Source organism: Ipomoea triloba, chromosome 2, assembly GCF_003576645.1.
Source record: "Ipomoea triloba cultivar NCNSP0323 chromosome 2, ASM357664v1".
Taxonomy (NCBI): Eukaryota; Viridiplantae; Streptophyta; class Magnoliopsida; order Solanales; family Convolvulaceae; genus Ipomoea; species Ipomoea triloba.
This window is the reverse complement of record NC_044917.1, coordinates 173,861-197,242: the sequence shown is the minus strand read 5'-3', so window position 1 is coordinate 197,242 and position 23,382 is coordinate 173,861. Positions and strand designations below refer to the sequence as shown.

At 36.0% G+C, this 23,382-nt stretch overlaps 3 protein-coding genes across 6 annotated transcripts; all 3 read right to left on the bottom strand.

The window, feature by feature from the left end:
• Positions 1–123: 123 nt before the first annotated feature.
• LOC116009927 (protein argonaute 1) lies at positions 124–7,294 on the bottom strand. Its single transcript, XM_031249131.1, has 22 exons — positions 7,148–7,294; positions 5,642–6,306; positions 5,357–5,565; positions 5,117–5,266; positions 4,858–4,991; positions 4,628–4,737; positions 4,202–4,308; positions 3,976–4,114; positions 3,777–3,893; positions 3,322–3,429; positions 3,173–3,244; positions 2,567–2,689; positions 2,315–2,474; positions 1,967–2,226; positions 1,746–1,888; positions 1,562–1,624; positions 1,402–1,465; positions 1,145–1,280; positions 978–1,051; positions 769–863; positions 637–668; positions 124–520 (listed from the first exon to the last, which is right to left on the bottom strand). Exons 2-22 carry the CDS (start codon positions 6,299–6,301, stop codon positions 297–299), a joined length of 3,180 nt encoding a protein of 1,059 aa, XP_031104991.1. The 5' UTR covers positions 6,302–6,306; positions 7,148–7,294; the 3' UTR covers positions 124–296.
• Positions 7,295–13,378: 6,084 nt separating this feature from the next.
• LOC116007942 lies at positions 13,379–16,761 on the bottom strand. 2 transcript variants are annotated; one of them, XM_031248605.1, is made up of 5 exons: positions 16,244–16,752; positions 15,516–15,646; positions 14,721–14,843; positions 14,239–14,366; positions 13,379–13,973 (listed from the first exon to the last, which is right to left on the bottom strand). In XM_031248605.1, exons 1-5 carry the CDS (start codon positions 16,449–16,451, stop codon positions 13,658–13,660), a joined length of 906 nt encoding a protein of 301 aa, XP_031104465.1. In that variant the 5' UTR covers positions 16,452–16,752; the 3' UTR covers positions 13,379–13,657. The 2 variants fall into 2 exon arrangements, with proteins under 2 accessions (XP_031104465.1, XP_031104471.1); XM_031248611.1 differs by lacking the exon at positions 14,721–14,843 and having other exon boundaries at positions 16,244–16,761.
• A 423-nt stretch (positions 16,762–17,184) lies between these two features.
• LOC116007927 (probable cyclic nucleotide-gated ion channel 20, chloroplastic) lies at positions 17,185–23,275 on the bottom strand. 3 transcript variants are annotated; one of them, XM_031248587.1, is made up of 14 exons: positions 22,683–23,275; positions 22,470–22,582; positions 21,755–22,282; positions 21,196–21,387; positions 20,223–20,321; positions 19,998–20,135; positions 19,648–19,896; positions 19,140–19,400; positions 18,827–18,972; positions 18,599–18,676; positions 18,268–18,397; positions 17,807–18,056; positions 17,558–17,720; positions 17,185–17,429 (listed from the first exon to the last, which is right to left on the bottom strand). In XM_031248587.1, exons 3-14 carry the CDS (start codon positions 22,259–22,261, stop codon positions 17,237–17,239), a joined length of 2,406 nt encoding a protein of 801 aa, XP_031104447.1. In that variant the 5' UTR covers positions 22,262–22,282; positions 22,470–22,582; positions 22,683–23,275; the 3' UTR covers positions 17,185–17,236. The 3 variants fall into 3 exon arrangements, with proteins under 3 accessions (XP_031104447.1, XP_031104453.1, XP_031104457.1); XM_031248593.1 differs by lacking the exon at positions 22,470–22,582; XM_031248597.1 differs by lacking the exons at positions 22,470–22,582; positions 22,683–23,275 and having other exon boundaries at positions 21,196–21,462; positions 21,755–21,886.
• Positions 23,276–23,382: the final 107 nt, after the last annotated feature.

The window sequence follows — 23,382 nt, the reverse complement described above, 5'->3', positions numbered from 1 at the left end:
TATAGTAAGAAAAGAATGGATCTCTCCATACCAACAAATAGAAAATTCACAAATTTAGACATTAGGCCGTAAAACAGTAAATGAACTAGCATAATACAGAGTAATTAATAAAGATAGAATCACTTAAACAAAGCACACCAATCTTATAAATCACACAGAGCATCATCTTAGAGTCGAATCAGAGTCATTGAAAACAAATTAAAAGACAACAAACAAGGAGTCGCATGCCAACCACATCCAACCAACAAGTACAACTGAAATAAAGATAGTTCATAGCCTAGCTCCAGACATGTCATCTAACAATAAAACATCACTTTTTTCACATTGTCCTTGAGAGCAGGCAACGGCCTCACAACAGCATTAGCTGCCCCCGGTGCCCGGGTGTTCCTCCCAGCAGCAGCACCACCTCCACCACGGCCAGCAGCAGCACCACTTGTCATTGAACCACTGTCAGAAGTTTCCGGCTCCATATAGAACCTAGCTCGGAAGGCTGCCAAATGTGCGTAGTATGCAGGGGGAACTGCAAAATATCTCTAATTGTTATGTCCAATCTTTATGAGTTGTATATGTCCAATCTTTATGAGTTGTATATGTCCAATCTAAAATAACACAAGAAATTGAGAAAGAAAGGCATACCAATTGACACAGAACGGGTGCACCTTGCATATCTGAAAATGTAAAAACCAAAATAGTAGGATTAGAACAAATACATGATATTCTAGTCACTGAGCTCATTGCCCTAATGACGACTAAGGGAAATTCACTTACGTGTAACAGAGATTATTGGTTAGTGACTGAAGTCCATCAGCAGTAAAATTATTTTCATCCCACAAGACATGATAATGTGCTGGACGACTTGTACCCTGTGTGGCAAAGACCAAGCAGTTAGGAAATTAGATGTATTTTTTGTTTTCTCATGTGATCCTAATTTTAATGAATAAGATCCTACTTGCCCACAAGTTACATGCATTGTTTACCTGTATACCAGCATGGCTACACAGGTAAAAGTCAAACTCAGTAGGATGGCAGATTTTTGAATCAACAACGGTACCTGTGAAATATGCAGCAAAAAATACTAATAAGAAACACAACATATAACTAGAAAAGAAATTCAAATGTCCTTAGATTTGGGTAGGATACTAACCAGGCAAGATGTTACCACTCCTATCAACTGCATTTCGGTCATTGTGGTTGTTAGCAAACAACCTAGTATGGTGCCGTTTCTGAACGACAACAAAGGTAACTGGGGGCTGATAGTTGGGTTCCAGTGATGCACATGCCTGAAATAAGGTCAGTGATTAGTTCCATGATGAATGAAATAGGGAAATTCCCACTCTGTTATCTTCTAAGAGAGAGAAATGTAAAGAGAACACAGGCACACCAAGCACAACAGAGGCATACCTTGCGAATCGCATCAAGTTCAAAGAGAAGTACTTGATAGAACTGTCCCTCGCTGACCCCATCCCTAAAAGCAGAAGGAACATTTAGGGAGAAAAAGAGTGGGAGAGGCAATAAAAAATTATTACTTTTTTTTTTACATTAGCCAACTAGCTGAAAATACCTATAGAAAATGATTCTCTGTGGCTTCTGTCCAGTTGCTCTGCGGAAGGATATAAGCAATTCTCTGAACGACAAAAAAAACAAAAAACAAAAAAAAAAAAAGCAAATAAAGATCAGCAACAAGAAAAAAGGCAGCTGCCTAGAACTTAAAATACAAAACAAATTCATGAAACAGAGCACCATACTTGATCATGCCACCAGTAACATTCCCCCTAACAGGGTCTTGCCAAGATTTGAACAGATCTTCAATGAGCTCTTGCCTGTGTGCTTGTGCAGAAACTAGGCCGGCATACTTTGTAATCTCAGGCCAATCCTGAGAAGCAACAACCTGGAAAGACAAAAATAACAGTAAATAATTAAGTAACAGATTATTCCTTTAGTATCATATAAATCATCAGCAACTTACAGCGGCAATAGATGGGCTTGAATCTTCCCCGGGATGAGGATGTGTAACATCAGCACCAAAAATAATAGTTGGCCGATCACTGACAAGGGGAATGCGCCTAGATAGTGCATCCACAAGCACAGTATTCCTCCCTCCAACTTTGACGTTGATTTTCAATGAAACATTGGCAAGGTATTGTTTGCTCATTTTGAACACATGCTTGGTCAAACAGCATTGTGACACAATTCCAAGGTCTGTCTCACAAATCCTCTTCAAATCACCTAAAAAAAAAAAAAAAAAAAAAAGAACTCAGCAAGAACACACCCAAGGAGAACGACAATAACTTGATCACAGAAACAATGCTTATACCATAGAGAGACCCATTATTGTCAGGAAGGATAACAATCAGAAGATCAAGCTCCCTCCCCTGTAGCTTTGTCATGGCATCATGATATCGAGCTTTCAGTGCTCTCTCAACCTGGTCTGGGCGTGCAGTAATTGGTGGTAGAACAGGATTTGGATTGAAGTTCTTCAAAAACAGAAAAGCAGTACATTAAAGTGATCAGTAGGAAATTAGAAGAGAACTAATCCCCCAGAAAGCACAGCAGAAATCAAAATTACCATGCCAGATATTTGACACATTTGGGCAAGCTCAGAACAAAACCCTCTAGCAACACTATCTTGCACATTGCGGGAAAAGTTTATGCAAATCCAGTTGTTAACTGTTCCTCCATTAACCATTTTCTGCGAGAAGAAATAAATAAATAACATATATTATAGCCACCAAATGATATTTCAAAGTATTGCCACACAGGTTCAAAAGTCAGGAACTGTAAACAATAGAAGTAGATCTTGTCACTGTTAAGTTAAAAACCACTCATCTAAGTCATGGAAGCAAATATAATATGATTCATATTAAGTAATTATTTCAATAACAGATAGCGCAGAAGTCATAAACTTGATCATAAAAATAGCATCAAATTAGCAGGGCATGAAATGGAAAATGCTATTTACCCCTGCCAAATTTTCCCTAACATTTTCACCCCTATGATGTGGCTTATATTCATTGGGTGCCATGAAGTGGCTGGCCCACACACTTTTAATTAAATACTAAATAATCAGATTAGATGATGCCACATCAGAAGGGTATATTGGGAGGGAATTTTAGGAGGGATACCTAACATTACTATAAAGAAATATTTGAACACTGCTAAATGTAGCTATTACCTTGTTCATCATATTCCACTGTCCAACTTGAGGGAGGCAATCTTTCTCACGACCAGTATCATGGTATTTTAGCTGTAAAACAGACAAAGAGGTCATGCCAAGTATCAAACAAACAAACAAGCAAGCAATGATTCAAAAGCTCCACTTACCCAAGGAGCAGGTAAAATGCGAGCCTCGACCTGAGCAAGCCTTTCACTAATTTTAATTCCAAACTCTTGGGCATAAGGGTCTTGAGCATATGCATTATGTTCCACAGTCTGGCAATGAGAGATACGTCAACTTCTAGGATACATAGACTATCTAAAGTGGCATCAGCCATTAATGGGAACTCCACCCAAAAAAAAAAAAAACAAAAAAACCTAACACAACTAATAAATAACACAGTACATAGCATTAAGTGGACAGTCGTCAAAAACAAAGTACATACATGAATACAATAGATACAGCAAAAGCATTTCACACAAAATAGTGACTTGTGATGGCAAAGGGCATGTATCAAATCCATCAATGCATTGGCCATCCAGGAACAGTAGATCAAACATTTCTCATCACAAGAATGGAATCGCAGTAACAACATTAAGTAAATAGATTAATAAAGGCTAACCCGAAGAATGTCAAGCTCCCTATCTCGTGGCCGTTGGCATGTTACTTTGAGGAGTGCAGTGATCTGCCTTTCATTTAACCTCTTAGAGTATCTTTGCCCTTCAACAATCTTGCACACCTGGATTTCATATGACATATTACGCCCCTGAACCCATATGCCAAATTAAAAGCACTAGTCAGTATTACAAAGAGCCACTAACCTCCATTGGCAAGTAATTTGCCCTCTGCTGATTCCCAACTTGTAGACATGGCCATTGAGTATGCTGAATGACAAAACCATATGTCTCACGGAAGTATTCAACAACAGATTTAGTTGTACCCATCTCATCAACAGGAAACCTGCAAAAAGAGAAATGCATAGTACAGCCAATAAGAAAAACTAAAATACCTAGATAATTTACAAATACATAGGTCAAACAAACATACGTCAGCTCTCTTGTTGCTTGTGAAGTCAGACCAGAGATTCGATACTTCCTCCGCATGTTACCACGATGAGTAACCTCTACCTTCACACCTCTTAAAGCTTTCTTGATCTGCAGGTCCAAAGTAAATGTTACGATAAAAACTAGATGAAAAGATGCATAAATGAAAACAAGTGGGAAATACAGGGATGTATTAAAAAGCACCCTCTAAAAAATTATAAAATTGAACTTCACTTCAAAAAACAACAAAAGCACAAGAAAAATTTAAAAGAAAAAATCAATAACAGCAGAGGGGCTATGGTATGGGATTATATAGTGGAAAGAAACAAATACTAACAGAAAAACATTACTTAATCAAGAATGGGTACAGTGCAAAATCCATAATAATAATTCCAGATTGGTGTGAATAAGAGAGCCTTATAAATCAAACCTTCACTCTGTCAGAATCAGACAAAGGTCTAGATGACACATCCCTATTCAGAAGCTGGGTTACAAAATCAATGACAGGTAGGGGCTCAATAAAAGCTGTGGATGACATATCTGCAAAATGAATTCACAGGATGAAAACCACAAAAAGGAAAGAAAATTTCTGAAGCTAAAAAATTAGGAAGTACAGTGTAAAATAACAATCTGAAAAATGAAACTTCAGGTTTTTCTCACCTATATTCAAAGACAAACCCATCTGAGTAGGGCGAATGCTTTGGTAAAAACCACGCCAGCTTTCTAGACCTTCACCCAATGGCTGCCTACGCCCTAGATTTGGGGAATAGAAGGACCGACCCACTGGGCAATACCTAAAAACCAAGGTTCAAACAAGAGAAAATGATGATTTAAAAAAACTTTACAGCATTACCTTGTTAAAAACAAAGGGTAATAGCAATGAAAAAAAACAACAAAAGACCTCACACTTTAACCATACCTAGTTGTGGGGAGTTCTCGCAAAACAATATCTAAAACCTGAAGTGCTTCCTGAGGTGCATCTGCCTGCCTGCCTTGTAGAAACATTCCCAAATGATGAAGATCAGCCCGTGATGCCAACTTTATCACAACTTTAAATTCTTTCTCTCGCCTGCTTAATGAGAAAACCAGAGGACAAGGCATATTAAAAGTAGAGCAAGCTAAGAACAAGCACATTTGAAGTACTGTATAAAGTTCATACCTGGCACCACCTGACCTATCCTCTTCATCAATTAGAGTAATTTTGAACTCTTTAGAAACAAAAGGGAGAGGACCTGCAGTGTACAAGCTCTTTCTTCCATCATATGCTGGAAGCCTCCTTCCCAGATGAGATTCTCTGTACAGTCTAACCAGTTGATCCATGACTGCACGATTAACACCTCGAGAAGCAACTTCAGGGGTGATTGAAACCTGTCATCCACATGAAATTATATCAAAATCAAAGGCATATAAAACTAAATTGTACAGACGGTCTACAAAATCTTACATCATACTGGTGCAAGTCCTTATCAGGCAGCTCAGCAAAGAAGTGGTTAGCCTTCACAATGCACCTGGTACCACTCCTTCCAGGTCCTGGGCGAAGAGGAAATCTCATTGACTTGCTGGATGCAGGTTGGATAGCTTGGGTGGGAGCAGCTTCAGGTTGCAGAGTAAGTTTCTGCAATTGCTGGGTCATTTGTGCTTGCTCAGGTTGTCTAGATGAAGAACCAGCCTCCACAGGAGATTCCACTGGCCTAGGATAAGACATGGGCTGAGTTGCAATGGCTTGATATGGAAGCTGGGTTGCTTGGTGCAGCTCGGGAACCAATGGCCTCGGAGGCCCACCACCAGAAGGTGCCCCACGCCCACCTATGCCACCACGGCGCTGCAATGGAGCCCCTCCACGCTGATATTGCTGGGCACCCCTACCTTGCTGATACTCAGGGTGTCCGTAGGACTGCTGAGGAGCCATTCCCCCTCGTGGAGCTCCACCACCTTGGCCACCATGTCCTCCACGCTGAGGTCCCCAGCCACCTCTCCCTCCTTGGTAGCTACCCTCCTGTTGATGTTGCTGTGGTGGGCGTTGAGCACCTCGTCCTGCTCCAGTCTCCTGAGGATCTGATGACTCACCCCCACCAGGATGTTCAGTTCTTCTCTTTCTCACCATGGTACCTACAAGAATAGAAAGTAATTATCAATAACTATTATAACTACTCTCACACAAAATAAATGATCACACAACATTTCAAGTATCTTCAAACACAAATCATCTCAGCTCAGTTAACATAATGTCCATACAAAGATAGGTTATCACTCAGATTACTTAAATTGTATCAATGAGTGATACATATAGAAAATATGTATAATAAAATATTAGTACATAACAACTCCGTTGAGGCAGATATTATCTAGCAAGTATTGAACACAACTTGATATCCCAAAACAAAATTCAAAAGGTCAACAAAAAAGGCTCAAGTCAGAGTGAAAATCAAACATTAGCATTTAACAAAAGCTCAGTATTAGAACACTTGAAAGGAAATTAGAGATCTAAAAAACTACAGCTGATTAGCATGTATTTTAATACGCAGAGAATATAACTAAAAGGCATGAGACACTAGCATACGATTATGATTTACGTTTTTATCGAGAAATCATAAGAGAGACCAGTTACTTAAACAGAAGATACAGCAAATTCAAACAAATTGCAAAGCAAAATCAGAAAACCATTAGAAAGTCAGAAACACCTATTTAGATCCAGCAGAAAACAACAGATCTAACCCTAGGCATCAGAATACAGGCAAAAACCAGTACCGTAAAGTGATAATGACAAAACCTAAGTCGATGAAGCAAACTCGAACGAATCATGTAACGAACTCAGAAAATCAACGAAAACTCAGTAAAACCATGTAGATCCATCAAAATAGAACAGATTAATGCATAGATTTCAGCAAAAAAAACACACACAAAAAGCTTGAACCGCAAACCCTAGCCAAAAACAAAGTCATTCACTTACCTTAAGAGCCGCCGCTCTCTACAAACACTTCGTTGGTGGGTGGAGAGAGAGAGGACGACAGAGAAGTGCGCTTTTTTAGAGAGAGAAACTGAGAGGAGATAACAAAGAAAACTGAGAGAGTCCACTCCGGAGTCCGAACCAGCAGTCAATTTTATAGCGTTGTTGAGACTGTATCTTCCCCTTTCCCACCTTGCCCCTGCATACTCTTCTCCGTTGAAAATGTTTTTTGTTTTGGACGCTGACGTGGAAACTCCTTGGACGTTGACTGGCCAATGAGTGTGGCGTTGGATGACCTGGCATCACGTACTAATACAGTAACTTTCTTAAAGCCTCGGTAACTTTTTTATTTATGGCATACAAATTTTGTGAATTAACAAAAATAAAAAATAGCGTTTACGTTGTAGCGAAGGAAAGACATATTTTTTTCTTTTTGCAATGATATGCGGAGTATCTATTAATCAACTTATATTTTAAACAAATTTTCATGTGAAATTGTAGTCATAAAAATAATAAAATTGTTGTGTAATGAAAATGTATAGAGAATTTGTATGCAAAAATTTTGCGAAATTAATTTAATATATTTATTTATGACAATATTTAAATTAAAAATTTGTATATTATAATGTTTTTTAAAGTGCATGCAAATTTTTATAAAAAAAAATTATCCATTTTCATTTATCATCAAATTTGGATGTAAATTTTTAAAATAAAATTAACTTTTCATATTTAAGTGATGGTGGTCGAAAAGATTGTCCAAAATTTGAATTTATCTGTTGAATGTTAGTCAAAATATTTTGATTGCTAATTTTAATTTTAGACAATTTTATAATATTCCTATGACGGACAAGTTAGACTCGCCGATTTAATATAATGCAAATAATGGGAAAAATGAATAAGAATATGAGGAGGAAACGAGAATAAGAAAATAGAACTATAAGCAAATGATGGGGGGAAGTAAAATACTTATTTTCATATTAATTAATTTGTGTCACAATCCGACAAATAATTACGGAGTAATTATTTATGCCATAATATAAATTTCATTTTTTATGTCTACAAAACTACCTTGGTTTTTTCACCTACAGAACTATCGATTAATTCGTTCACAAAACCACTAATTACTCTGTCCACGGAAATATCAATTATTCTGCTTACAAAAATACCAATTATTCTACCCACAGAAAAAACAATTACTCCATATACATAAATATCTTATACGTTGCCCCACATAATTCTCGATTTCTCTGTCAATATAAATCTCAACGGAATTATAGGTTATGAGCTCGCAAAATCCTCAAATTTTTTGTGTAGAAATAATTACACACGAGATGTTTACGGACCCACAAATCCCTGATTTTCCACATACAGACTATTGCACACGAGACAGTTGTGGGACCACAACATCCTCCAATTTCTCCCTGTAAAAAGTATTGCACGCAAGACTATTACGAGCTCACCAAATTGCTGATTTCTACGCTAGAAAGTATTGCACACTATATAGTTACGGGGCCACAAAATCATCGATTTCTCCACATAAAAAGTATTGCACATGAGATGGTTACAAACCCACCAAAATCCCAACTTCTCAATGTAAAAAGAGCTGCACACAATACGGTTGCAAGCCCACAAAATCCTCGATTTCTCCATGTAAAAAGTATTGCACACAAGATGCACGAGGAATGAGTTGACTAATAATCCTAACAATTCAATAACCTATGAGTAGGTTTTGTGTGAACCGGTCTCAATGTGAGACACGTAATACGTTTTAATTAAAACTTGTGTTTTACCAAACGAATCACATAAAAAAAATTATGTTAACATGCATTTAAATAAAACAATAACAGGCAAAAACCTTGTGGTCTAGTAACATCTAGTTACACCCCACATGAAGGGGGTGGGTTCGAGTCTTAGTGGATACGATATTGACTCTTTGTGCTCTGTTCATATAACAAAGTATTACACACAAAGCCCACTAACAAATGGTTGATTAATAATCCTAGTGGTCTATGATTATGTTTTGCTGAAACTATCTAATATGAGACCTATAATACTTTTAAAATTTTAAAAAAAAACTATTACACGTATTGCATGATATGTCTCACATAATACCAATTTCTCCAAACATAAATATCATATACTGTTGATAAATTATTTGATTTCTCTGCGTAGAAGGTAGTACACACAAGAAATGTAAAATTTCTTCAATGACCAATAACTGTTAGTAAGTAAAAATATTTCAAGTGATAATGGAATGTAGTATTTGCACATGTGAGTTTTAGACCAGGCCAATGATATATAAATGTTATTTATGATATATACATATTTTGAGTAATATTTTTGAAACATGGTTTTTTTTTTTTATGGATAGGTTCAGTTGAAATATAAGTATTTATTGATTATATAATTTAGTAACCATATATACATTTATTTATTTATAAATTATAATTTTAGGATATGTATACTATGTAAAGTTTTAACACCAATGTTCATATTAAATTTATACTTAAAAGTATTATAATTAAAAAATTTGATCAATACCTAATTAAGTTTATCCAAAACAAAAAATTTGATTCAAATTTTAAATTATAATTTTAAATATCGCCCATTCCTAATAAGGGGAATATATTAGTTAATGTAGCTTGCATTGGCAGTTCAACTAGGGATGGCAATGTGCCCCGTCCCCGCCGGGGATCCCCGTCCCCGTTTGAAATAGGGGCGGGGACGGGTAAAATTTTCGGGGATCGGGGACGGGAATGGGGAATTTTTCTAATTCCCCGCCAGGGACGGGGACGGGGACGGGGATACCCCTCCCCGCCCCGTCCCCGAATAATATATATAATTAAGAATTATATATATAATATAAAATATATGTAATTAATATATATATATATATATATATATTAACTTTTTAAAATTAAAATTATACTAATTTCAGATGTTGACCAAGAATTGACCGGGGGCGGGGAATCCCCGTCCCCGCCTAATTCCCCGCGGGGACGGGGATGGGGACTACTTTCTATTCCCCGCCGAGGACGAGGATGGGGACGGGGACGGGGAGTATACTCCCCGCCCCCGCCCCGTTGCCATCCCTAAGTTCAACTAGTCACAGTCTCACAGGAATGAAGGTCTAATCTGTGTGTTTAGTTGAGTTACTATGATTTACATCATCCCATATGTTATGTCGGGTCTGGCGTGGATGACCCTTGGGGTTGGGGATTCAACTTTTTGGAAGGAAAATAGATTAGTTAATGTAGGGTACATAGGTAGGAAATAAGTAAAGCCAACAAATTAAATGAATCAACAATTACAATTTTATAATTAAAGTTTCTATCATAGACCTTTTTCCTAAACAAAAAAACAATAATAATAAATAATAAAGCAAATATTCTACAACATTATTAAAGGCCGGAATACAGAAATTATTGTATATTGGTGCAATCAGATCAGCCGTTACACTTGTGCCCCATCTTTATGCATGTACCTTACACATGCATATGTTGGGAAATGACAATGAACAAAGCATTGTGTGTTTTAAAAATGGATGTAAATAAAATTTGTAACAGATCACGTAATAACACCAATGTTCTTACTTCTTACACTATTTATTGCAATCAGTTATGGTTGCCGATTACCGTAAAAGCACAACGAAGACTTTATATATTCCTTTTAAATAATCAAGAGTAGTTATAATTAATTATTGAAAACTTTTTGAGTCTTTTGCAAATAGTCTTCTTAGGGCAAGTAACATGAATGTGGTTTACTAGTATTTCCATCGTCATTAAAAAAGTACGGAGTAATTGTAATTGATGAGAAATTTATACAATCTTCATTGACAATCAATATATATACAATTTACAAACAACTATTGCTAACTAGATTAATATATATATTTTGGATCAAAACCAACTAAATTAATATAAAGTGTCATTATATTTACTTTAATCGCAATAGTACAATTTGTTATTCTATTCTTAGTTTTAAATTTTTTTTTAAAGAATAACTATTAACCATCTTTAAATTAACCGATGGCAATTTTCACCTATGAAAAACCAAATGAGATAGCATTGCATGGCATAAAGATTTGTTAGATTTATGGGCTAATTTGATGTTTTTCAAAAAAATTATAATATATAAAAGAGTCATTCCCATTTTTGGTCCTACTGTTATTAGGACATTGCCAATTTTAGTCCAATTCATTAATTTTTGCCACATTGCGGCCAGTCTTATTTAGTCCTTGCCACTTTTAGTCCACCGTTAAAATTTTTGTCAAATAATCGTCCAAAACAAGGGTATTTTGGTCTTTTCATGCTTTAATAATCTCCTTTACCATTTGTTGTGGCTTTCCTTACACATTTTCATCAAATAAAGAGGTCCGACGAAAGCCATGGCTTTGTAATGTGGCTCACATAGCTTTCATTGGACCTCTTCATTGGATGAAAATGTGTAAGGAAAACCATTACAAAAGAGTCAAGGAGATGACCAAAGCATGTAAAGACCAAAAATACCCCTGTTTTGAATGGCCATTTGACGAAAATTTTAACGGTGGACTAAAAGTAGCAAGGACTAAATAAGGCTGGCCGCAATGTGGCAAAAATTAATGAAGTGGACTAAAATTGACAATGCCCCAATAACAGTAGGACCAAAAATGGAAATGACTCTATATAAAATATAGAACTCTTTTCAAATAACGAGACAATCATAATTATTACTTAAAGCGGTAAACTTAATTCGTTATTATGTAATAGTATGCAAACCACATAATGATGAACTTGATCAATAAAATATTAATAAGAAGCAAACCCATTACTTTTAGAATTACTTATTTTTAAGTATACAATATGACATGCCATAGTATCAGTGTTGCATATATAAACAATTTAATGGATGATTATATATTATTTAAATTTAATATAATAAAGTTGTTGGGGAAATGGCACAAATTTGCTCTCCAGCATCTCTTCATTTACGGTTGGGAGGAGTTAATACAAGATGGATAATGCAAAGTCGGAGCTTAATTGTCCATTAGCAAAGAATCTTGGGACATCCCTTCACTCCAAAAAATGTACAGAAAATTACATATAAAATAGTGATAAATAAATAAAAAATAGTACTCTTGCAAATTGGGTTTAATTAATATACTCATTTGGATATAATCGTCACGAGTGATTCCATTTTGGAAATTTTTAATACTAAATTCTTGAAACGGGATTGGATGAGTAGGCTTATAATATATGTGTAGAAGTTTCATGGATTGTTTGAATAGGGTTAGATAGAAACAAATTAGCTTTTGGCGTTAATGGAAACATAATTGTACCATATGTATATGTGCATGGTGGGTAAAGTGACGGACCGGTCATGGCCGTCCCGTCACGTGGCATCATTGAAGCATTGCTACTATTGCCATTGATGGACAGTCATGGGTCATCCTGCTCTTCCCCATAACTATTTTTAGAATGCACAGGTTTACAAGTCTAAGATGAGGAATAGATGTCTGCCCCAAAATGAAATCTCCGGCATTTAATATCCTCGCGATAAACTGGGATTTCTTTTACTACTCCGTAATTTTTTGATGGCAACAAAAACAGAATAATTATATAAGTGTGTATTAGATAAATTATCTATACAATATTGCAAAAATCTAGATCCAAACTCATAGAAATAACGTATGACATGCACATTGTGTTGGTAATGGATGACAAATGCCTGTGGGATATACATACTAGAAGTTGACAACAAAATTTTACAAGTTGTAATGTTATGTACACAACAAAAATATTTACATATTACGTGTAGTTGATGAATAAATATTCATTTCTAAGAAGAGAACTGTTATGAACGGTGTCATTTACATGACTTTGGCACTTCTTCTTATATCTCCATGCAACAACTTGAATGCATCTTGTAAGGAGATGCATACATGCATATATAGTATAAGATAACACATTTTAGCCTGTATGAATAGTTTGATCAGTTGATTACAAGAGTAAAATTTGGGAAGAAAGATCAATTTTAAAGGATCTATATAATTTTTACACTATCTATAAATTTGTTCTAATGTTGTGATAAGATAGTAGTGTAGTAAATTATACAAAAGCAAAAAACAAAACAAAAGTTTATGTTCATTCATTGATTGTAATGTATAGAAGTTAAGGATTCCAACTTTGTACTATATCTGAACTATTTATTAATGGAGAGATCTCTACATTATACTACTTTCTTTACATTCCGGAGTATAAACCAAGAGGTGAACTTATGATAAATGCTTTGCTATCGTTTTGATTGTGACTTGAATCCAATCACAAGATGCAGGTCATTAGTACAGAAGAACCATAAACTCCAGGGTACGACTACTGCTATGTTCCAGAACCATTAACTCGAGGCTCAAAAGCCTATTCAAGGACTAGAAATGATGGAATATGAAAATCCATTTCTAATGGCACAAGGATTTTAGACTCTTACATAGGAATGCTGAGTGCTTGCAAGTCACACTTCTGTGAAAACCAACGCTACCTAGTACCTACTATACTGAACTCTAACCTCAGGGAGGCCGATTCTTTGCAAGTATTGAACAGCCAACCAGCTTGAAAACGACACATATGCTACAAAGAAACAAACTCTTTTTAAACGGACTGCAGTGCAATGCAGAGCGAGCCATCTTGTCACGGAGAGTTGGTGATGATATGACCAGAATTTCCGTAAAAGGCCAACCAAGAATATGAGCAAAAAGGAGGAACAGAACCCGGTGATGAGTCCAGCAACCACACCCCATCCCCAGGACTGTAATAAATTTGCACTGGCAAGTGTGGATTTTGATATCCTCATGAACCTGTCAAAAATAACACCACTTCTAGTTACATATATACCGAGCAGGCAATAGAAAAGTAACTGATCACCCATCAAATCTAGTTTTTTTTTTCATCTATTTCTAAATATCAGGAGGCGTATACAGAAGGCAGGAAATAGCCTCGTATCAACATAAAAGCACAGATGTCCTTGAAATATTTACTGGGAACAATAAAATATTTTCTCATTTTTAAACAATCCTCTTTATGGTGTAAAGCAGACACAAAAATTCTTTCTTTGATACTCACAGGATCAAATATCGAACAGACATCTCGATAGCAGATGGATCTTTAGCTTGGCAATTGAAAAAGCCATCTTCATATATGTTAATATTAGATATTCCCAATGAATACCAGCACTTGTAAGTTTCATTCACCTGAACAAAAGAGCAGGCACTAACGTGAGAATTCGCAAATAAACAAAGAAATAGCTTCAATGAGTGAAAATACACACAAACACATGCATACACGTGTATTAACTCAGAACAAAATCTAGTAATCTAGTTCAAAAACTTGGAAATCTTCTTTTTGTGGACTCGCAAAACTTTTCATTTCAACATATTTTCTTTGATGCCTCAATCCAGAAAATATCACTTCAAGAGATAATTCTCTGATATAAAGGTGCACACTGGTCTTTTAAGTAATACTGTAAACAATTTTTGTCAAGATATAGCTTTTATACTAATTAGTGTTTTCCCGCGTTACACTAAAATTCAATGCCCAAATTCAACCTTGAATCTATCTTTTGTCAACCAAGCAGCAATGAAATTGGGCCGACAGTCAGAGGGAAGTGCTTCGTTTGGAGCTTCTGCCAAAGCTAACCGTGACTGACCCGAATGATCTGTATATTCAACCTGTACTTAGAAAAAGGGAATTACAAAAGCAAAAAGTGAGCAGTTTATTATTTTATGCTCAGAAGATTTGCAAATTTCTCTGTCAAAAAGTAAAAAGGAAAGAAGAAACTGCTGAACTGGTGAGCCTCAAGTTCAAGGTCCAGATAATGGCAGGTAGTATGAATGTTATTCAGTATACATCAAATGAAAAATGACAATCCATATTGAATTGGTATGACCTTCATGTCCTTAATGTATTTTGTACTATATACAGATGATGTAGGCATGTAGCATCTTGAATTAATTTCCTTTTCTTTTTGAGAGGGGGTGGATCTGTGCATTTAACCAAGATCCCAAAATATGATCCAAGGGACTGTCGCATGGATCATTAGAAAGGCTCTCTTAGGCATTCGCAACTCTACAAACTAGGTCCAGTTCTCTCTAGGGTCATGTTCAACCTGGAAGCCGCATTGCTTGAAGGCAGTATGTAGCGAAGAGCATCTTGAAGTAGTGACTATTGTCCAAATAACATTGCGTTATTATTATTATTTTTAAAGGAGCATACCTATAATCTTATTGAGAAGCATATAACTACGCCACAGCTCACAAGTTCACAGGATCATAATATATGCCCAAATAAAGGAAGTCGACAGTAAAAGAGTATCACATGCCATAGGTATTAGTGATGATCACCTTAAATACAGATGCCCAGTAGTAATCATAGTGGCACCGGAACTTCTTTCTTTCATATGGGTAAAGTACATTTTTAGCTTTGTAATTCAACAGTCCCAGTTCACAGACTTTAGATGACCTAAGATCCACACCTGCAGAAAGTTTTCGATTGGTAATTTTCAGGTTTCGGTAGTACAAGGATTTAGACACTGTCTACACTAAAGGAAATCATTACTGCTGAGTTCTGATTATACCCAGCAGCAGTCCTGTTTGTTGATTCTTATTTGAGTTAGTTCACAATCCATACATTGCAAAACAATGTAATATTAAAGGTAATATAAAGCTGAACACAAGCTTCCCCAAGGGAACAACATATACAATCACTATAAGTCCACTCTGTATGGTTTCCAGCAAACTGAAAAATCTAAACCCAATCATGTTTTATTCTCGAACCAGATTACTTCCAAACCCTTCTTAGGAAACCAAACAGGTTCAAGGAATTGGCAGCTAAAATTGGAGGCCAAACTCAATCCAGTAGCCCAGAAAAGAAAAAGTTCTTATAACTGTAATGATCTTTCAAACCCCCCAATCAGAAACCAAATTGCAACCCTATGCCATGGAGATGTGTAGGCATGTAAAATGATTTTCACTCCAATTTCTTAACAGCCAATCAGACCCCAACAAGTAAGAATAATAAGAAAATTGAAGCAATAACAGAACACAAAATAAAATAATTTAGAATCACTTACTGCTCGAAACTATTTTGCAGCGCGAGGGCAGAGAAATAGGGTTCCAAATCGATAAACTCTCAATGTAAACCGCGAAATAAAGCACGAAAATTGACAGCAGAAAGAAGCCCAATACAAACAATACAAGCCCCAAGCAGCTGCGCAACAATCGGTAATTAGGAGTCTCCGACTCTTCACTGTTCTCCTCGTTGTGCTCGGTCGAATCCATTGTATTTCCTTATAAATTTTCAACAGTTAAGGGGAGATTCGTAATTCCGGCCGCCGGAAATTTCATCCGATGATCGGAATTGGTTGTCAGAGGGGATGGGTTTGGGTACGGGGACGAAGATATTTTTGGAAGATACGGCAAACACATTTTTTCAAGAATCAAGACTTCCTCAATGGAGGAGAAAAGGACAAAACGGGTCAAAACACTACTCCGCATTAACATTGACTACCTTAATTTCGACATTTTTAAGGCCAAGTTGGGATGTGTGCACCCAAAGATTGTGCCTTTGAGGATGAGAAAATTTTCAAAACAATCAATGATGTTCACAGTTAACTTTGAGAGGCTGAATGATTTTAATGTGGACTTATGAATGAGGATTAGAGGAAGGCTTTCGAACGTAAAAGATAAAATATTGACTAATGTTGTGATTAAAGTTGACACCTTTGCCATGATTAATGTCCTTAACAAGATAATTGAGGGGTTAGAGGAAGAAGAAGAGGTGTTCATGGTGAATTGTAAGGGGCTTATTCGAGAAAATGAATAGTTGGAGTTAAATATAATTATTGATAATAATGACTACCATGAAAAATATTATCCTTATCATTTGTTTTTTTTAATAATAATTTTATTAATCCATCTTTGACCATTAATTGATTTTGGACATATTTGGTCACCAAGATTTTGAAAGAGGTATTAAGTAATTTGGGGTTGTTTAGTGTATTTCATTTTCTCATTGAATATAAAATGGGAGAATTTTAATTGGATTATTACTAAATTCTTGTTATTTAAATACAATTCGAGTATCCAAAATAAAATTCAGATGTTTCTCGATCTAGAGTACGTAATCTAACTTCCATTCCTAGTAAATTTTGTTGTGACGAGTTGTTGCTGTCTGCACGACTTAGACGCTTCTTTCTATATCTCCATGCTACTTGAATGCAGCGTGCTGCCAGGGCTCGCCAATAAGGAGATTCATACCTGCACCACAAATTAAATCAATGAAGTAAATGTAAATGTGATGATTAAGCAAGCTAGGGAAAGTAATTTCGATAAGATAGATATTACAATGAGATGAGATGAGAGCATTTAAGGAATAATATACATACCTTATGGCACCCTGAACTCGGGGGTTCCGCAAGAATCTTGCAAACAGAGAAATGACTTCTGCAAGATCTGCTTCTCGCAATATAAATGCTTCAACATTGCTTAGGCACCTTACAATCCTGTTACTAAGTAGCCTGTGTCCTGGAATCTTGACCTTTATTCCATCTGAATGGAATAATTTTAATTTATTATGAAAGTTAGATTCCGACACGTAAAAAAGAAAATAATTTGACAGACACCTAAATACATACCTTTATTTACAGAAGAGGAATGTTCTAGGCACCATGTGAGGAGCTCTTCCCCACAAGCATCCCCTTCAGACAACATGGCCATGTTTCCATCTTCTCCCGTGCTTTCCATCTTTCCCCGGATGATGAAAACCATCTTGTCAATAAGACCACCTCGGTAGAAAACTTTGCTTCCTTCTATATACGTTGTTAGTCTTAACTTTTCACAAATAGCATCCAAGACTAGCTCATCTACAAGTGCAAAAATGCGGACCTGCATGCATATATGCAAATATATATTCAACATATATATGGTAGTAGTAGTTAGCTAGTAAGAAAGTCGTACAAGTTTAATTTGGAGATAGATAGATAGATAGATCGAGTAAATTATATATATTTGCATCAAATTAAAAGCAATATAATGAGCTCAAGCAAATTGAACAGAAGATAATGAAAGTTGGTTCAATATAATTCAATTTGTTCACCTTCTTGATAAATTTAAAAAGATGCCTTCTTATATCTCTTTGTACGTCTTCAGGTAGGTTCTCCAACAACATTTCTTCATTCACCCCTCTCGTAGCTGCCCATGTATATCGTTCAGCTAGTCGTACTCGCCTACACCGAAACCAAAGGATAAAGATTATTGACGATGCATGCTATCAATTTTTCTGCAGGCCACAGCTCAAAGCTCATGTTTTGAAACGCATTCAATCAACTACAAACTACACTTTAACATTACACGCACGAACAAAGAAAAAGGCAGGTGGAAGAGCAGATCAGAAAGATTCAAAAAGAGAACTTAGAAAGGCTAGGTACCTTCTTAATCCCTCTGGCAAGCGCCGGTGGCTCATCCACTTCTCAACATCGCGACGCCTCATAGACATTTCCAACTGCCTAAACATGCAGAATAACATACATACATACATACATACATAATTCTACTAATTAATGAGAATGAAGTTCAAAGAATCATAAAGACATACATGATCGAAACTACAGGTTTGTCTACAATATAATGGCATTCAAAGTAACACTTGTACGTACCTGCTACCAAGAGACTGTAGAAAGTTTTGCATATTTCCAATGAGCATAGCAAACAGTAAGAGACCGAGTCCAATAATGGCCATGGTGAAAAGAACTTCCCACTCGAAGTAACTTGGAACTAGATTCCCAGCAAGCGTACTTATTTGCTAACCACACACCAGGCCAACAAATAATTATATCAGATGGATAATAAAGAAATGCATGCATTTACCATTTACACCAAAACTAAAATTTTCAATGCTTTACCACCATACCACACAAACAATATAATAAATAATTAAAAGCAATGATGAAGACAATTTATGAAGAATACCTGGAAGCCCCAAAACAGTGAGTATATATATCTCGTAAATAAACTATGCTTTGTTGTGAGGTTGACTGCTTGCTCATATATTCCATAATCAAAACCATTAGTACTAAAACAAGCAATTGAATTTGTATCATTCTTCCATTGATTCCATGCCGGATCTGATGAGAATTTACTGTAATCATTGCCGTGCCCACAGTCAATGAATTCCCTGCACCTTCCTATTCCAGAAGTATGACAGGCATCACGAAGACATTGATTCACCCTCTGGATTGATCAGTAGGAAAAAGAAAAATAAGGACAGAGCTGAAGGAAGGCCGCTTATACATTGAAGATATGATTTTAAAATACATTTTCCAGTTAAACTGCAGGCATATAAGTTCCAAGAGAGATGACTATGAAGTAAGTGCTTCATAAACTTTTTTGCCCTGGGTTATCCAAGCAGCTTATGTAAACTTCAGCAAATTAAAGTCATGGAACCAAAATCTAAAAATTATCTAAATTAGTTTCATACCTGTAAGCCAAAAAGATACCAACATGACCCCACCACATGGCTAGACAGCATAAATGTTAGAAGATTTATCACAAAGTTAGCCCATGCTGACTCGAATATGAAGCCACTTGAAGACTGGCCTCTGAGAACAGGAAGAAACCGCCACAATCTAGGTACATACTGAACCAAAATTGCTGCTCGTAAAAGGTTTTTGGCATTATTTGCACCAGATGATCCCATTGAATCAGGTAAAATCAACAATATAATGATCTGTAGATGTGAAATGCACAAAATCAGTAGCTCATATATAAATAATCCATCATTAGCTCAACCATGAAGTCAAAGACTCAACGTCAAATCTATATCATTACCTGAGGCAATGGCAATACAACAAATAAGTCAATCAAAAAAAATCCTTTAAGATAATTGACAGCAATCTTTTTGGGGTGATCAACTAAGTCACCCGCTCCAACGACCCTGGATTCAGGAGCAACATAAGCCAACCGGAACTGCAAAATAGGAATTATACATGATAGTGTAATGATTAAGCCAACTGGAAATGCCTCTGATCTGAACTGTGTGAGGGGAATAGTCACCTGAAGTAGCATGTGTATTAAGTATATGAAATCAGTCAAGCTCCTCAAAATCACAATTGTGGTTGTCAAGGGCCAGTTCAGTACAATGCACTTGTTATCCTATAACAAAAGTAGAAAGGCAAATAAAGCATCATAAAACACATGTAGTGTGCAGTTAAGAATAGGGGAAAATAACATAATGGATACTAAGTGCCAAATCTTGATTGGTCAAAGAGGCAAATTCAAAACATACAAAACACGCAAAAGAAAGGCAGGTATGCTAAACAAATTGAAAAACATGTGTGCATGTAAGAACATTACAAATACTAGTGCCAAAATTTTAATTGGTCAAAAAAGGGAATTAAGAACTCTCAAAATTGTTCATAGAATGCTAAATACAATTATACAAATCAGTTCTTGGCTTTCTGTTGGACCATAAATTCATCAGTGTACTGTTGAGCTTGATTTTATCTACCTATGGTACACATATATTTACTCTAGCATCACCATGTTGTAGAAATTAAAAACACAGATAAAAATTGGTGCTTTTATTTTGGATTTTGATTAGTGTCTTATGGTAATTGACTTCTAAGTTATAACTAAACAGAGTGCTTTAATGTTGGGAGTTCACTAGATTCATCTGTCATGTGAAAGATATTGCAATCAATACTTACACAAGCCAATATTTATGTAATGTTTTAAATGTCACTATCTTCCTTTTAGGAAAGCTTGCATCATCAACATTTTGCATACAAAGTAATATATTATAAATAGAGTATTAATTTATTGCAGGGTGTGCAAAGAAAGAAATTTTTATCATTCTAAATTATATTTAGAAAACTCTGCAAACAATTAGAATATTAGATACATGCTAAATATCATTTTTTACCTCATAAAAGCAAATGTCTAGACAGAGATTCTAAATGCAATACGCATATATGTAATTCAGTTGAACTGCAAGAGCTATCTAAGACAACCACAGTTAAGTGAATACCTGATTCACAGTCAGCAAAAAGAAGAACAGGGGATCAATAAAAACTGCAAATGAACATGAGAAGACAAAGAATTTGTTCCACCGCTGCACCACTTTAGCATGTGGATTCATGACACCTGGAAGGCATGACCACAAGAAAGAACAGCTTCTCTTTGCCCAACCTTTTGCATCTCCATATATCATATTATGGAACTGCATGGAGTCACATTAAATGCAAACAACTAGGGCCCGTTAATTATGTAACTTGTCGCTTTGAGGCAAACTGTCCTAGTATATAAAAAGAGCAAGAAGTAAAAATGATGAGCCTCATTTAAGGAATCTCTTTAAAAAGTAATCTCAACAAAACTACTCTAATAAAGTTTATTGTCACTAGAAGATATAAAATTTAAGATTACTGCAGCTAGAAGTGCACATAACCTTTGTCCTTCAATGAAAATAACTAAATATTGTACAATCTTGACTCACAAGAATAACAAAATGAGCTAAGGATACAATTTTTCTGGAAGAGGATGACAACGAGCATTGACCTAAGTAGATAAAAAAGAGAGCATAAGCATACCTTGTGATCAAATATCTCTGGTGACTTAGACTTTTGTCCCTGTGCTTTTAATATGTCAATGGTTGGGCATGTTGTGCAGTATGGATCATTGCACACTCCCAATTGCCCTGATCTCAAGAGATGTTCATTTTTCTGTGCATAGTCATAATCTTCCCAATCACTTGATTCCCTTATAGCAGTGGAAGGATATATTTCCACTGTTTGCCTAGTTGACTTGCGTCCCAATGCTACTTGAGATGTTCTAAGGTTGTTCGTGATCGAGGCTTTTTGCCCGATGTACAAGGGACCACTCATCTGTATGTAAGAAGTCCGCCTTTCATTTCTCAGAGGACCAGTAAATCCAAAATGACTATTTTCAGTATCATACGGCTCCATGGAGTTTGCAGGAATAGACAGTGATCTCCTTGCCCTATAGGAAAATCTCCTATATCGAGATTCATCACTTTCATCAGCTTGCGAATCTGTGGCTGATAACATTGGTACTACATCTCTTTCATAAGCAACCATTTTCTAAGGCAGTTGATCCAGCTGTAAACGGATGTTTTTTATTATAAATAAAATAAAGGAACTTACAAATTGCTGAATGAAAATGTTCAAAGTTCAGTATCAGAACAGCATTATGATTTATATATATATGACTAAGAATGTATCTTGAGCATGAACCAGAAAAACAAGATGAAAAATCCATTAAAAAAAAAAAAAAAAAAAACCCCACCGAACTGTACGTAAAATTGCGTCAAGAAAACGCTACTCCCTCTCCCTTCTTCAGAATCTCTGCGACTCTCAAGCAAGGTTCTTGAATTGATGATTGGCAGAAGAAACTAAAAACTACAAATTCATTTTAACCTCAACAGTTAGGAAAAGTTAATTAAAAACTTGACATGAATATTAAGAAAAAGAACAAGTGTAGAGTATGATTGAAAATAACCTGCTTTAATATGAAGTAGAAGAATGAGTTGAAATTCGATCACTTGGAGAATCTGAATGGCCCCGATCCCTCAGGAGTCACTGATAGATGAAGATCAGAAGGTGTAGTATAGAGAGATTTAATCCCAAATTACAAAGAGCGGAGGGAATGAGGATATCTATGAGCTGACTCCTTCAAACTTGAAAGAACTGGATCGAATGGCCAGCTGACAGCTGACTGAAGAACAGCAGTTGAAATTATAGTATGATATAGTACGATGGTCACCAAAAACATTTGACTGAAGAATATGTCCATGTTCAGAGGATCAGTAGCTTTTAGAGTTTGACAAATCTCTTCACTTTTTTCCCACGTGACGATTGGGTCTTTGAATGAATATATATCCCTTTTCTTTTCATGCTCTGAGTTGTCTTCTGAATTTCTGGACCAGTAAAGTAGCTTTGAGAGTTGATCAAAGATAGCCATAATAAATACTACTCCGTATCTAATATCTTGGAGGACCTGAGAAAATACAAACAACACAAACTCTAGATTGAATTGATTCTGCAAGCATATGCTTTTGATGGCTGTCAAAGATCGTCAAAAGGAAAGCAGCTAACTTGGAGGTCCCCAACTTAGCTGGCCGCTCGGTTCGGTAGCTATCAAAATCAAATTAGCAAAATTTGAATTTTTATCTCACTTTGTTTTTATACTCAATTTGTCT

Coding starts and splice junctions, on each gene's coding strand:
- LOC116007927 (XM_031248587.1), bottom strand. CDS start 22,261: ATGGTTGCTTATGAAAGAGATGTAGTACCAATGTTATCAGCCACAGAT. Junction 19,897..19,997: donor TTGTATTGCCATTGCCTCAG/GTAATGATATAG, acceptor TCACATCTACAG/ATCATTATATTGTTGATTTT. Junction 17,430..17,557: donor CGAGTTCAGGGTGCCATAAG/GTATGTATATTA, acceptor TTTGTGGTGCAG/GTATGAATCTCCTTATTGGC.
- LOC116007942 (XM_031248605.1), bottom strand. CDS start 16,451: ATGGATTCGACCGAGCACAACGAGGAGAACAGTGAAGAGTCGGAGACT. Junction 14,844..15,515: donor ACTGGGCATCTGTATTTAAG/GTGATCATCACT, acceptor TTCTAAGTACAG/GTTGAATATACAGATCATTC. Junction 13,974..14,238: donor TCTGTTCGATATTTGATCCT/GTGAGTATCAAA, acceptor TATTTTTGACAG/GTTCATGAGGATATCAAAAT.
- LOC116009927 (XM_031249131.1), bottom strand. CDS start 6,301: ATGGTGAGAAAGAGAAGAACTGAACATCCTGGTGGGGGTGAGTCATCA. Junction 4,309..4,627: donor CTGATTCTGACAGAGTGAAG/GTTTGATTTATA, acceptor TTGGACCTGCAG/ATCAAGAAAGCTTTAAGAGG. Junction 3,430..3,776: donor GGGAGCTTGACATTCTTCGG/GTTAGCCTTTAT, acceptor TCTCATTGCCAG/ACTGTGGAACATAATGCATA.